Source organism: Colletotrichum fioriniae (genome assembly GCF_027942845.1).
Source record: "Colletotrichum fioriniae strain IMI 355084 chromosome Unknown scaffold_2, whole genome shotgun sequence".
Taxonomy (NCBI): domain Eukaryota; kingdom Fungi; phylum Ascomycota; class Sordariomycetes; order Glomerellales; family Glomerellaceae; genus Colletotrichum; species Colletotrichum fioriniae.
The window spans coordinates 3,678,436-3,692,953 of NW_027076838.1; the positions used below are offsets into that span (position 1 = coordinate 3,678,436).

A 14,518-nucleotide genomic window follows, 5' to 3' on the forward strand; every position below is an offset into this window, starting at 1 on the left:
AGCGATGACGGCTGGCTTACGCGCCAAACCGGAACCCATGGTCATCGCCATGTGCCAGGCCGCCAAGAGCGGCGACGTGGGACACCTCAAAGGCTTCGTCTCGGAAGGGGTCAATATCAACGGCCAGAACGAAGAAGGATATACGCCGCTCATATGTGCCATCAGAGCCAACCAGAGGAAAGCCGTCGAATTTCTCGTCAAATCCGGAGTTGATCGATCAATGAAAGATTCTTGTAGTGGCAAGAAGAAGCCCCCCCTATTCCATGCCGCCGAATGCGGCTTTGTGCCAATCGCTGAGTATCTCATCAATCATGGTTTCGAGATGAGAGAGCGTTCGTGGTCAGGGCAACCGTACTTCATCGAGGTGGCGAACAGCGACCAGCTGGATATAATCAAACTTTTCTTGCGACGAGGCTGCGACGCCAACACAGCTGCTATCAGTGGCCGCACCATCTTCATCCACGCCATACTCAGCGGCAGTCTTCCACACATAAAGCTTCTGAAAGAATATGGCGCCGATGTCAATGCTCGAGATATCAGCGGGCAGCCTGCACTACATATGGCTTTAGGTCAGAACCGGATGGACATTGTCACATTCCTCCTAGAGCACGGCGCAGACCCAAACACCATGGACCTCACTGGAAGCACGATGATCATCTCCGCCCTTCACAAAAAGAAGTATGATCTTGTCAAGACTTTGCTATCCCGAGGCGCCGATCCGAATGCCACAGGGTTGATGGGCAAAGGTATACTATGGACCTTGCTGCAAAATAAAGATATGGAGGAGGGAATTAAGATTGAACTCATCAAGTCGCTCCTGGCACGAGGGGCCAACCCAAATCAAGTCGATAATTGGGGAGAATCCATTATGAGCATGGTTATCACCTTAGGCAACACCGAACTTCTGCGCATGTTTCTTGCTCACGGCGGCAGTCCGAACAAGAAAGTCAAGGATACAACATTCTTACTCTACGCCATCGATCAGAATAGACACGAGGACGTCAAAATTCTGCTCCTACACGGAGCGAACCCAAACGAAGCAGATACCAAGGGCAGAACCCCCTTGGTTGAAGCGCTTCAGACGGAAAACCACGCCATTTTACAAGCAGTCCTCGCCCACGGCGCAGATGTCAACAAAATGGGTCAAATCAAGCCGTTGGCATTGGCAAGGCTGCTTCAGAATCAGGAGACCATCAAGTCGCTGACGGACCGCGGTGCCCAGGCCCCAGAGCGGCCGGCGGCGGCGAGAGCACCGTCAACGCCTATCAGTCCGAGGCGGCCAGTCTCGTCGTCTACCCAGAGCAGACCAGTTGAAAGTGCGACAGATATGCCGCCGCCCTACGTGGAGACCAGTGGCTTGCAGGAAGCTGGGGCATCGAGCCCGCCAAGCAGCGCCAGGGGACTCGTACAAGTTGGCTCTCTCAGCTTGCAAAAGTCAATGTAAAGGCCATGAATTCCGTATCAAGGTAATAAAGAGTTGGAGTTCCAGGTGGTGCTCGAGGCCTGAAAGCCTTTGTTCGAAGGGAGGGGGGATACCTATGGACAGCCATACTTATTCTACTGTAATAATACCGAACTCCGAATATCGCATTCATCAAATGCAGTTACGAAGTATTCTCAGCGTCGAGCAAACTTTGCTGAACAATAGCTCACAATTGAGACATGATTCGAGAACTTTGTTCTGAACTTTTTCTTGAATTAATCACTACCCATTGGCAAGTCACACGTTGATCCTGGCTAGAGCTCAACTATTTTTAACTCACCATGATCGGCCTCAGTCTTTGATGGCAGTCTTGATAATTTGCTCTAGCCCCTCTCTGCCTATCGGCTCGATGCCGAGCAGCTTGTTGTCAGTCACAGGGAAATAACCGGCTTCTGTGCCAATAAAAGCGCGATTGATAAACATTTCAACCACTTCTTCGCTGTGGTCCCCCTTGTTCCATCTTTCGTGAGCGACTTTTTCCAAGTCCTCAGTTATTGAATACTTGATTTCCCATTCCCCTGTTGGATCGATGTTCTTGGAAATCTCAATAATCTCATTTTGCGTCGTTACAACACTGCTGATCTTCACCGGACGATTCGCTGTCTCTTCAAGATGAGTGAGAGTGCCGATGACAGCTTGTCCGATATGTGGCATGGTCGTTGCGCAGAATTTGACGTTGCCACCATCCTTGATGTGGGCTTTCTTGCCCTTGACATCCACAAGGAAGTCAAGTGCGTACCCAGGCGCCAAGAAAGAGACATTCATGATGATGGTGTATGAGAATGATGGCCTTGCAGCTACCTTTTCATCAAGGTACTTGCGAATGGCAATCTTAGGCTGGTATATGGGTATGACGGCTAGCTTTGGATTCATGGTATCATTACCATACTCGGAAGGAATCATCCTTCGTATGCCAGCGTTGAAAGCTGCATCGACAACGTTCCTTTGAACGTGGATTGCGTCGAACGCCAAGGCTGAAACAAGAGCGTCCTGTCCTCTGAGGGCAGCTTCAAGACTGGGGACTGACTCGTAGTCGACTTCCTTCACTGTAACGCCAGCAGGGAATTCGTGGCGAGACCCCTCACGAGTGAGAACAGTGAGCTCGAATAGATTCGACTTCTGTAGGACATCAAGGAGAACACGTCCTAAGAAACCATTTGCCTGTAACCCTCGTTAGTTTGTGACACCGTGATTATTTGATCCTCGAAGGGGCATCATTGACTTACACCTGCGATGGCGACATGTTTGATTGGAGTTGTCATATTGATAGATAGTCTGTGCGAGGAACACCCAAAGCGGTAGTGAAGGAAAATTTGATGCTTAAAATGATGCGCCTAGCTAGTCGTGGGATGAACCCGTAAAGATCGGAGAGTAATAAAGCTGTGAAGAGTAGGGAACTAGATTAATGAAGCAATACAGCCATATTTAACAACAAACGGCTATGACGGCTTCAGTTTCTCGACTTCATTCTCGATTGATACACATGTTCAGACCCGACGTCTCGGCCTGCATCACGCCGGGGTCATCACACAGCCCGTGTAAGCCCACACTTTAGAGTTCACCGGGACCGCCTGTCGGACAGACGGGTCACCGGCGACGGGCTTCTGCCCGTTTGGAAATACCGCATTCAGCGGATCTCTGGAAGCAAGGCCAAGGAAACGACGATCTGAAGTCTCAGGAGCGGGATTGCCCCGGTGGAAAACGCGCGCTGTGCGGGCAAATGGGAGGACTATCGTATGATTGTACCAGGCAACGAAGCATCGTACCAAACAAGTGACAGCTGACGACCCTGGTGTCATCCCAGCTTGATCCAGCTTGGCTGGTACGAAACTAGGACGAGGTCAGATTGAATAGAAAGAACCAAGGCCTCAAGTACCTCCTTGTTAGAACTAGGTTATTGACACGTCAGGTGAGCACTGAGCACCGAGACCGAAGGTGTGGGCATGGACGTGCAACGATCAAGCAATTGAGAAGACGAAAGTACTTGCCGTTGAAGTCGAGGATATGCGAGCCCGATGGTGTCTCGCTTCACATAAGGGAATTAATGTGTCTAAGTCTATTGATGGGGACAAGACAATGAATGAGTCTGAGGTATAAAAGTCCTCGTACCCTTCAGCTGGTGCCCTACTGGTACAAAGGTGTTGGTTGAACCAAATTTGCATCAAAAGTCTTGACAGGCACAAGCACATACCATCATAATATCTTGAAGCTGACTCTCATAATCATGTTGATCCCCGTTTTGACGCTGGTTGCGTCTCTTGCAACTGTTCTCTACTCCCTTTACATCATCGTTTCTACACACATTCTCCGTCACCGGATGAAGAGAGAATATGGCACACTTCCGCCCAAGAAACTGCCTCAAAAAGATCCTATCTTTGGAACTGACGTAGTCCTTCAAAATCTGGCTGCTGCGAAGAAGTTCGGCTTCCTTGCTCTCTTAAAGAAACGCCATGCCGAGCAAGGCCAGACTTTCACCACGAACACATACCTCCGGACTACCATCAACACTTGCGACCCAAAGTTAATCCAAACTGTGCTATCTAATCAGTTTGAAGACTTTGGAATGGGTCCTCTGAGAAGAAAGAGTGCATCCCCTCTTCTTGGCCGAGGCATTTTCACCACCGACAACGAGATCTGGGCCCATCAGAGGGCACTCATCAGACCAAGCTTCATTCGAGCTCAGGTGACAGACTTTAGCATTTTCGAAACACACGTCGATCAGCTTATACAGCTCATCGCCCGAGAGAATTACACCGTAGACCTGCAACAGTTATTTTTCCGCATGGTATGTCAAATTTACCGCAACGGCCACTTCTGTCTTTGACTTTTGGATCGCTGACATCTATACATATAGGTTCTCGACTCAAACAGCGAATACCTTTTTGGAGAATCGGTTGGTTTGATGTCAGATCACGCTTCCGACTCCGCCCATACTTTCCACCATGCTCTGGATTACGCCCAACAAGGTACAATTCTCCGACTTCGCCTCGGCAATTTGATGTTCGCGCATAGAGATGCCAAGTTCAGGGATTCGTGTGGCATTGTTCACGCATATGCCGACAAGTTTGTCAAGCAAGCCCTCGAGTTCCGCGAGCGCGAGAAGCTCTACCCTACGGAGAAGAAAGACGAGTACGCTCGCCAGAAATACGTTTTTCTTAACGAGCTGGCCAAAGACACCGACAACCCCATCATGCTGCGTGACCAGATTGTGAACATGCTGCTCGCGGCCAGGGACACGACAGCAGGACTGCTGGCATTCGCCTTCTTCTTGCTGGCAAGGAATCCCAAAGTCTGGGACAGACTCAGGGCGGACGTGCTGGAGAATTACACCGAGCCTTTGACCTACGACGCTGTTATGCAGATGACATATTTACGCTACGTGCTTCAAGAAAGTAAGTTTGCGGGCCGCCCACTGATCTTCCCTGCTCCATGACTTCATCTGGCTAACCTCAATCTCAGCTCTTCGTCTCTTCCCTCCTATTGCCACTAATAGCCGCATGGCTAACAAAGACTGCGTCATTCCGGTTGGCGGTGGCCCCGATGGACGCTCACCAATGTTCGTTGCCAAAAATAATGTGGTCACCTACAGCACATTCGTTATGCACCGTCGCCCAGAACTCTTTGGGCCTGATGCTGAGGAATTCAGTCCGGAGCGCTGGGAGACCCTCCGACCAGGCTGGGAATATCTGCCCTTCAACGGTGGTCCTCGCGTTTGCCCTGGTCAGAAATTCGCCCTCACCGAGTCGTCATACACCATTGCAAGGTTGTTGCATGCCTTCTCCGGGATTGAAAATCTGGATCCGACTGACTGGCGCGAGCAACTCACCTTATCCCTGACGTTGAACAATGGGGTAAAGGTGCGACTCCACCCGGAAGCTTAGGGACCCCGAAGTTGTCTCGTTCATAGCCACGAACAATACCGGGTTTTTTTTGCATGGAACCTTTCTTCGCTTAGCATGCCTTGTTACATAGACATTTCGAGAATTTAGACCGGTCATATAATCCAAGAAAGGTGATGGGAAATTCATGACAGTCTTCGACCTTTCCAGTCAGTCTGTCAGTGACATCTGATCTGATCTTCTCGGACAATCGATAAGTCCCACAAGATTACACGGTGCCTCGCTGACAGTGCAGTCTACTTAGCATGCCATGTAATGCAGGTCTCAGTTCCTGCAGATTAGCTGGGAGACAAGTCTTGTAAGTACTATATCGTAAGTGGAACATGGTTGTAACGGACCCTGGGCTTGACCATCGAATGTTGCCACAAACAGGCAGCTGCGACTCAATGAGTCGTCCAGGTATGTACACGTAGGTAAAAACTAATGTAGCATTTTCCAAAAGACGTTGAATGTCATTCAGAGATTCCGATGTGTCACCAGGATATCGCAGCATATTCAAACAGCCTAAGAAAGCGGGTAAGGAGAACGCCAAGGCGGGACCCTAATATGCTAGAGTTACGGATGTAGCAAGGAGCTAGTCCGAAGAGCATTACATTCATATCCCTGAGAGCTACAAATCTTCACCGCCATGGTAAACTGACATGCCACCTAGATGGTAACGTCTCGTCCCAAATTTAGATGACACGACAGGGCTTGACGTTCTCGAACAACCAAACACTGGGTAGCTCCCGATTCCTCGCCTCGACTTCCCCGTTCACATAATCTTCAAGTCGAAGCCCACCAATCAGAATGAACCCATTCCCTCTGCTATTGTTCGAGGTACCTATAGCTAGACGAGTAATGACTACCACGATGGGTTACACTTCACCTTTGGAGCCAAGACTTGTCGCGGGAAAATGGGACAGCAAACATCTATGAAGGCAACCCTTGGAAAGTTTAAATTCTTTCCCCGCTTCAGAGCAGACTTTAGGCCACCTCTACTTGGCTTGAGTCAGTTGAAATAAGCGAAGGCCTGCGACAGGACTCAGTGAGTCTCCGAGACGTTGAGATGTTCCGACCATCTAAAAATTTGACTCTCGGACAAGTTAGAGTTTTTGATGTGGTCTTTCCTTTGACTGCCCAGCCTGCTGCGCTTCGACTAACATTCCGCAGGGTGTTTCGACCGAGCTCAAAGACTTGCTCGTACGTAAGTGCATCGTTAATCCGGTCTCACCTCAACTCTTCCCACCGCCTCTGGCGCGTCATTTGCGGCTTTGGCCAAGAAAGTGTAGCATCATGACCATGTATGCGCAATGTAGAAGGTCGTATTTGTCCCTGTGCAGCAGTGGAACTCAGACGAGCCAAGAGAATTGAAATTGTTTCCACAATGTCGTGTAAGCCGATCAACTAAGCGGGCTCGCCTCTTATGATCGCTGGATCTTGCGTGTGGTTGTACATAGTTCACTAATGTGAACTCTAAAGCAATTGACTGAGTTCGCCCTGGTTCCGAAGCCCTCGACTGATGATTCCGAGAAGCAGCTTTAGTTACATTACCTAGTTGCTGAGCTCTCTGCACCACTCTTTTCGTTTTATTACTCCGCTTTCCCTGGATTCTTCCACGAAATAGCAACATGTGCGGCATTACGGCGACTGTCAAACTACGACGAAGCGGCATACTCCCCAAAACAAACGGACATGTGATTGTTGATGGGCATAGCCAAAACGGCTCGCCAAGTCACCAGGCTTTGCACAATCAGTTGGCGCAGAGCCTTGCAAGCATTGCTCATCGAGGGCCGGATGCCGAGGGCACCTGGATTAGTGAAGACGGAACCATTGGTATGACCATATGACTCAGGCTAGATGCCTTTGACTGATTTCGGAATTGTAGGCCTCGGCCACCGTCGTCTTGCCATCAATGACCTGACGCCTGACGGTGTGCAACCTCTGCATAGCGATGACGCAAGAATCCATGCCGTCGTGAATGGAGAGATCTATGATCACGACGCTATTCGAGAACGGTGCATTCGAGATCATGGATATCAGTTCAAGGGCTATTGTGATAGCGAAGTGTTAATCGCGCTGTATAAGATTTACGGAGCTCCTGGGTTCTTTGAACATTTAAGAGGAGAATTCTCGTTTGTCATTTTCGATGAGAGAGATGGGCGGGTGATCACTGCCCGCGATCGCTTCGGCATCAAGCCAATGTACTGGACTGTTGTCGGCGACGGTTCAGAGCAACAGCTTCTCCTGACATCTGAGGTCAAAGGCTTCTTGCCCCTTGGCTGGGAGCCTGAGTGGAATGTGTCTGGTCTTATCACCGGAGTTTCTCTGCAAGCTGAACATACGGTCTACAAAGATGTCTGGAAATTGAATCCAGGTTCTTGGATGGAGATTGCGGAAAGTGGTGAGATCCATCATCATCAGTATTGGGATCCTGAGTACAAGGATAAGGTACGTGTCGACATCAAGCTCTACCTACTCAAAAATCAAGCTTATAAACAACAGCATGAGGTAGAGACGCGTAACTTGGATGATATCATCCTGGAAGTCAGAGAGAGGATCGTTGAAGCTGTCAGACTTCGGCTGCGTGCCGATGTACCAGTAGGCATCTACTTATCAGGGGGCATTGATTCCTCTGTTGTTGCTGGAATTGTAACAAAACTTGTCCGAGAAGAGGGTGTTATGCTTGGCAACCAAGATGCCACGAAGCGGATTTCCTGTTTTAGCATTCAGTTCCCCGAGAACTCTGGTTTCAACGAGGCTGGTTCGTTTCCTCGTGAAGTCTATGATGGACTTAACTTTGATGCGCACAGGTGGGCTAATGTGATTTACAGACATCGCGCAGCGGACAGCGGACTGGCTCGGAGTGCAAATCCTCAAAAAAGACATGAACGAGGAAGAGCTTGCAAACAACTTCGTAGAGTGTGTCTACCACACCGAGCACCATCATTTCGATCTCAACTTCGTGGGCAAGTTCTGTCTTTCCACGCTGCCCCGACAACATGGTGTACCGGTTGTTCTCACAGGTGAAGGCGCTGATGAACATTTCGCCGGGTACCCATTCTTGATGCCGGACTTTCTCCTGGAACCGGATTATGCGTGGCAAGACTCAGCTTTGGCAAAAAATAACCAGGCGAGAGAGGCTATGCAAAAGGAAATGGCAGACGACCTCAATAACATGTTCACCAGAGTCGGCATGTTTGATCACAAATGGGAAACGACGGCTCCAGTATCCCGACATCTCGGCATTGGAAATAACGCTCTAAAGTGGCAGCCCCACTCGGAGATGTTCGCCCCTTGGGTCCAGGACTCCTATGGGCGGAAGGATATGAGGGACAGTGTGGCTGAGACCATGTCCGCTGAAGTACGCAAAAACATGGACGAAAAGTGGCATACGCTGCACTCCTCGCTCTACTACTACACTCGCGGTGCCCTTCCCAATATGATCCTTACCTGCTTGGGTGATCGTACCGAAATGGCACACAGCATCGAAGCACGGCCACCATTCCTTGACCATCACTTGGTCGAATACGTCAACGGTCTTCCCCCAAGTCTGAAGATTGCATATAATCAGCCAGAGGGCGACACGGACGGGACGGGTTCAAGTTTATGGTGGAAGAATTTAAGTGCTGCCCGTCAAGCCTTAAGTGAAAAGTGGATTTTGAAGGAGGCTGGCAAGCCTTTCATCACCCAAGAGCTGTATGATCGTCGGAAACACCCGTATTCGGCCCCTGTCAAGTGGCCTCGGGAAGGACCCATTCACCAGCTCTTCAAAGAGCTAATTACAGAGGACTCGGTGAACAACTTGGGGTTCCTGGATTGGGAGGATGTCAAAAGCTGGCTTGAGCATGGGTTTGGGGATGATTCTGACCCCAACGCCTTTAGAAAATTGGTCATCACCGGATCATGGGTTGTCCTGAGCCAGAGGTTTGGAGTCAAAAAAGCGGTCCAAGGAACCAAGCCAAACTGCACGTGAATGTTTAGATTCAGTAGCATCCCCATTGGCAGTAATTGGCATTTAAGTAGACAACTCTATATCTCGGCCAGGTGTAATCGTAGAAACCCGAGTTCGGACGCCGAAGAGTAGGACTAGGCGTGCATCCTCGAACATGGGAGAACGAGTGAGAGAAAATGTGTGTATACGAATAAGTATGTACGTAGTGTATCTACATGTGGTAATGTGATGTTACAGGTTGAAGAAAACCCTCTTTCATCCAGACGTATACGAGTAGGTAGTGTGCGTATGGAAAACGTAAATCCAAGCCAACCCGGTTAGGATCTATAGGCCAGACAGCAAGTGGTTGCCCAGTATAGATTTTAGCAGTCAGACGCACAAGTCAGCCTTTCCTGATCCTCAACTGCTTTAAGGCAGGCTCAGAGCTCAATAGTAGCCGCCCTTGTTGTCCTTGCCGTTCTTGCTGTCATCGTTCTTGTTGTCATCGTTCTTGTTGTCATCGTTCTTGTTGTCATCGTTCTTCTTGTCATCGTTCTTCTTGTCATCGTTCTTCTTGTCATCGTTCTTCTTGTCATCGTTCTTCTTATCACCATTCTTCTTCTTGTCATCTTTCTGGTTGCCCTTCTTCTTCTTGCCCTCATCGTCAGAGCAGTCACCCTTCTTGTTGCGCTTGCACTGCTTCTTCTTCTTCTTGTCCTTATTCTCGTCGGAATCGGTGCAGTAGCCCTTGTTGTTGGTACGCTTGCACTTCTTCTTGCTGTTGCGCTGCTCAAGTGCGCTGACGGCACCAGTGAAAGCAAGTCCCTCGCCACGGGCCTAATGGGTCAAGAAGTTAGTTGAAGTGTCCAGCAGATCAAATCCCATGCACTGGGAGGCAGGCAATGGTGTTGTCAATGCTTCAAAACTTACAGCTAGATCGGTAGATCGCTGGGAAACGTGAGCTTATTCGTACATGTAGTCATGGTCGGAAATGGAGGGATGTTCTTACCTCGACGAGGTCGGCTTCGCGGGGCTCAGTAATGGGAGCAGCCAAAGCAGCGGCGGCGAAGAAAGCCATGCCGATGGTGGCAACCTGTCCAAAAGTAGGGATATGCATTTTGAGATTGGATTGAGAGTGAGTAGGTCTTGAAAAGAAAACGGGAGTTGGAATGAGCGGTGTGAGTGAGCTGTGTAGAATTGACTGTGATCTTGAGTGTGAGTATGATGAGGAGGAGGGGTCTTCTTTTCAAGGTGAGTACATGGCTTATTCATGAGTTTTCATCTTTTTCTTCCAACATAACGATTTGTGTACAGCATCGATATCGAAGGCTTCATGTTGTGAGACATGGCCTCACTTGCGACCAGAATCAGGTGAAGCGAGAATGGGATTAGCTTGTGTGGCTTGAGGATCTATCCCTGGCTCTTGGTTCACGGGCCAGCACGTTCGTGAAAGTCAAGCCAAGGCCGCTGGTGTCTTCTTGGCGATGGGTTTGCGGTGGCCAAAATACACCAGACCGAGATGCGCCAACGAGTCTGCTTTCAAGATCTTGGGTTCGAGGCGCTTGATGCCAAGCTTCGCGGCTTCAATACTACCACAACGCTCACCCCGAAAGTTTTGGTTCGAAGTTCTAGCCCAAAGTTCGATTTTATTTTCGAAGAAGGCTGTGCACCATAGCTAAAGGTAGAACAAGCAATCGAGTTTGAGGTGGCTCAACAGAAAGAGGGCTGAAGCAAGCCGAAAGTCTGGATTTGTCAATGGGTTTGAGACTGTAGAAAGCGATTAATAAGTCCGAATTACTCATTCATGCAACCAAAGGCGGCTTCTCTTGGGCCGACATGTTGTCTCATGACGAAACTAAAGTGACATTGTGAATCACACTCGGAGATACTGGCTGATGTCGTTTCGTCGAGTGAAATCAAGATCAAAATTTACTTTGGAGGCCTCGAGTGTCAACCTGTGCATGGATGAAGTGGTAGTTGAGTATAAAAGTCTCGAAGATGTGTGAGACTGCTGGATTACGGGTCAAGTGAGTATCGAGTAACAGCTCACAGACTGCGGGTTCACATCTGAGGGCCGCATCGCGCGAAAGCTTGTGCTGAAGCTGAAAAAGGAATGTGGAAATGGAAGAAGGGGTACGCACGAGCGTTGCGGGGTGGCGTACATAGTCGAAATCCCAGTCGCTAAGTTCGGCCCGGCGTGACGCTGCTGGCGGGATATCCGTCCGGCTGGTTTCACCAGCCAGAGCGGGAGGTCAAGTTCGTCAAACATGGGGAATAAAAACAAGCTTAGGGTAAACATCGATTTTAACTTTAAAGTTGATAGACCCGTTGTGCTCACGGCGACCAGACTTGGCACACGTCAATGATTTTCTCCGAGAAGTTCTTTCAAGTATGAAAATACTAGATCAGGCGAGTCTCGACGGTGACTTGGCATTCATATAGTAGGCTTTGACAGCCACTATTGTTGCTCAGCTGACGATAAAATATTAAGTTCTCGTAGTATGGTCCAGGCAAACGATCAATGTGATGAGATCACCGCAGCTTGAACCATTCAGTGAGCTCAAATGGGCATAATTCGGTTGCTATGGAAGGAGGCTATGATCAAAATGCTTTCTCATAATGCTAGCTCGTCTGTTGCTGTGTCTATGGAGCGAATAAAAGACTTTTCTGCCGCCCCTCTCAGTCCTTCTCTATGTGAATGCCCGTCATAAATGCATTGATGAAGACAAGTTTCCGCCTGTTGCCACTGGTTGGCGTCAAGAGAGTTCCTGGAAACTATGGGTTCGACTCTTTCTCACTCCTCAACCATGTTGTTCCGGTCACTGGAAGGTTGTAAGTACAGGTAAACGACACATCTTGAGCTGATACAAGATTGTGTATTGACTCACGGTAGCACAAAGTCTGGCAGGAACCAAGCCAGAATAACCCCTGGAGCTGAAGCTCCAACTGCGGTGTAGACCATGAATTTCATGACATCCGTGAACTTTGGTGTTGTGATATGGAGTTAGCGTCATCAGACAGAGGCGCGAATACTCGCTACCAAGACAGAAGAACTTACCGCATGGTTGATCGCGTTTCTTTCCGGAGTACCCCATGCAGGCGCGGTGCCGACAATGGAGTCGAACAACGAGTCAACAAGCTCCGGCGAAGCGCTGGCGCCGAGATATTTGTACAGCATCGGCTTGAATGTGTTGGTGTAGATGCCACCAGCTATGCAACCCCCGATACTTCCTCCAATAACCGAACAGCAAATGACCAATGCAGTAATCTGGGGCATCTCGCGGTGAGGCACGACGACCTGCGCAGGTACAAGAATTGACAGTTGCATGATACCAGAACCTAAACCCTGAATCATTTGCACAATGAAGAGTTCGGCCACGGAGTTGTCAGCCCCGCGAAGGCGAAGCATGATACCATAGCCGATGAGACGGATGATTGCGCCGCCGATAAGCAGCCACTTGTATCGGCGAGTGTATGCCATTGCCAAGCCGGCGATGATTCCCATCACACACTGCATCACACCATTGGTGTACTGGAAGAATGTGGCGTCTCGGGCGGCGAAGCCGCGGGCTACCGTAGACCAGGAGTAGAGATACGTGTGCGTGCAGGCAAACCCAACCGAGTCACTCGCGATGAGCAAAAGGCAAAGAACGATTGTCTTGTTGCGGAAGTATCGCGTGGGCATGATTGGGTTGCGAGCTAGATGCTGCTCGTAGAATGGTAGTGCAGCGAGGAGCATGACGCCAATCACGATCAAGACGATGATGTATGCCGTTCCCCATCTGCTCGGTGTTGATGCCGCTAACGTCAGCGGTATCAAGACCAATGAGAAACCCGCGCAGAGAAGGGCTGAGCCGCCTAGGTCGATCTGAGAACAAAAGCTGTAGAGCGTTGTCTTCTGTCTCGGGGTGAGACCCATGTCCTTGGCCTTCTTTTGGTAGTAAAGCAGAGTCGAGATGATGAACGCGGCGCCGATGGGCATGAGAATGGCGAACATGCCGATCCCCCATCGCCAGCCGATACCACCGGGCTTGACGACATCGTCGACAATGAAGGCAGCGGCCCAGGGCGTAATGAGAAATGGGAAGAAGGAGAAGCTGAGAGCGAAGCCACGCCAGCGAGCCGTAGTGATATCGGCAATCACGATGTCGTTCATGATGTTTGTGCCTGACTGGCCGACGACGTAGAAAACAACGCCTGCAGCATAGGCGTTGAAATTTGTGGACGTTGCCATGAGGATGTAGCCCAGGACGTAGAAGGATATACTCATGATGTAGGTTTCTCCTCGTCCAATAACGTTGGAAAGCTTGGCGACTGGCGGTTTGATGACTGCGAAGACGATGCCGCTGGCGGTGGTTAGGGTTGCGAGCTTGGAAAGAGCTGAAAAGGAGGATGTCGCATAGTTGTTGTAGATGTACACAGTGGTGTTGTCGATTTCGCTTCATGATGATTAGCCAGGCCAATTAAAGGGGAGAGCTCATTGATCTCATGAGAAAGGGTTAGCATAGTACTTACTACACAATCATCACCAATGCTAGACTAGTATGGATGTTAGCAATAATGTTGTGCATAGGCAAGTGGCAGTATGGACTTACCCGACAATAACTAGCCATCTTCCCTTCTTCCCCCATAATGTCTGAGCAGCTTGAATAGTGCCGACACCCGACTCAAGAGGCTCGGAGGTATCGAATTTTTTGACATGGTCGTGATCTTCAATAGTGTTGTCCGTCTTCCCGGCCATCTCAACATCCCGAGGTGCTTCCGATGCAGCTATATCCCCGTTGGCGGGGTCTGCTGATGAGGACCCCTCCGCATGGAGGTGTCCCCTCAACGACGTGACAAAGCCCATTGCTTCTCTCTGTTCTTCAGACGTCGGCAGCAGACTCGTGCGCTCGTCATTATCGTATGAAGACGTACGGCCGGTTCGTCGGCACATGCTGGGCGAACTGAGAGCAGATGCGAAGAGCTTTAACTCTTTTTGAGTCATGCCCGCACTGCAGAAACTACCGCAAACTTCTTGACCAAGGTTCAATGATTATCAGTTGAGACGGCTCCCTGAACCTTGTTTGGAAGCAATTCGAGAAACAGAAAAAAGCACAGATGACTGGTCAACGATTGAAAACATCGGCTTAGAATGAACCGACAAACCTCCCAACGGCAGAAGGATTCTAAAGGCAGTGCTTACTTTGCCTTTGCGGGAAGGCTGTTATTGTTCTTCACGGT

At 49.7% G+C, this 14,518-nt stretch overlaps 6 protein-coding genes across 6 annotated transcripts; 3 read left to right on the top strand and 3 right to left on the bottom strand.

Moving 5' to 3' along the window:
* Nucleotides 1–4: 4 nt before the first annotated feature.
* On the top strand, nucleotides 5–1,444 carry N0V96_002808 (uncharacterized protein; the record flags this gene model as incomplete). The annotated part of the gene is made up of 1 exon (XM_053187144.1): nucleotides 5–1,444. The coding sequence occupies one exon, from the start codon at nucleotides 5–7 to the stop codon at nucleotides 1,442–1,444; it is 1,440 nt and encodes a 479-aa protein (XP_053054648.1).
* A 330-nt stretch (nucleotides 1,445–1,774) lies between these two features.
* N0V96_002809 (uncharacterized protein) lies at nucleotides 1,775–2,745 on the bottom strand (the record flags this gene model as incomplete). Its single annotated transcript, XM_053187143.1, has 2 exons — nucleotides 1,775–2,644; nucleotides 2,710–2,745. 2 exons carry the CDS (start codon nucleotides 2,743–2,745, stop codon nucleotides 1,775–1,777), a joined length of 906 nt encoding a protein of 301 aa, XP_053054647.1.
* A 1,055-nt stretch (nucleotides 2,746–3,800) lies between these two features.
* Nucleotides 3,801–5,364, top strand: N0V96_002810 (uncharacterized protein; the record flags this gene model as incomplete). Its single annotated transcript, XM_053187142.1, has 3 exons — nucleotides 3,801–4,268; nucleotides 4,338–4,875; nucleotides 4,994–5,364. 3 exons carry the CDS (start codon nucleotides 3,801–3,803, stop codon nucleotides 5,362–5,364), a joined length of 1,377 nt encoding a protein of 458 aa, XP_053054646.1.
* A 1,857-nt stretch (nucleotides 5,365–7,221) lies between these two features.
* N0V96_002811 (uncharacterized protein) lies at nucleotides 7,222–9,337 on the top strand (the record flags this gene model as incomplete). The annotated part of the gene is made up of 3 exons (XM_065756629.1): nucleotides 7,222–7,812; nucleotides 8,038–8,125; nucleotides 8,196–9,337. 3 exons carry the CDS (start codon nucleotides 7,222–7,224, stop codon nucleotides 9,335–9,337), a joined length of 1,821 nt encoding a protein of 606 aa, XP_065614998.1.
* Nucleotides 9,338–9,742: 405 nt separating this feature from the next.
* N0V96_002812 (uncharacterized protein) lies at nucleotides 9,743–10,412 on the bottom strand (the record flags this gene model as incomplete). Its single annotated transcript, XM_065756630.1, has 3 exons — nucleotides 9,743–10,132; nucleotides 10,226–10,243; nucleotides 10,305–10,412. 3 exons carry the CDS (start codon nucleotides 10,410–10,412, stop codon nucleotides 9,743–9,745), a joined length of 516 nt encoding a protein of 171 aa, XP_065614999.1.
* Nucleotides 10,413–12,308: 1,896 nt separating this feature from the next.
* N0V96_002813 (uncharacterized protein) lies at nucleotides 12,309–14,144 on the bottom strand (the record flags this gene model as incomplete). The annotated part of the gene is made up of 3 exons (XM_065756631.1): nucleotides 12,309–13,734; nucleotides 13,811–13,834; nucleotides 13,891–14,144. 3 exons carry the CDS (start codon nucleotides 14,142–14,144, stop codon nucleotides 12,309–12,311), a joined length of 1,704 nt encoding a protein of 567 aa, XP_065615000.1.
* Between the last annotated feature and the right edge of the window lie 374 nt (nucleotides 14,145–14,518).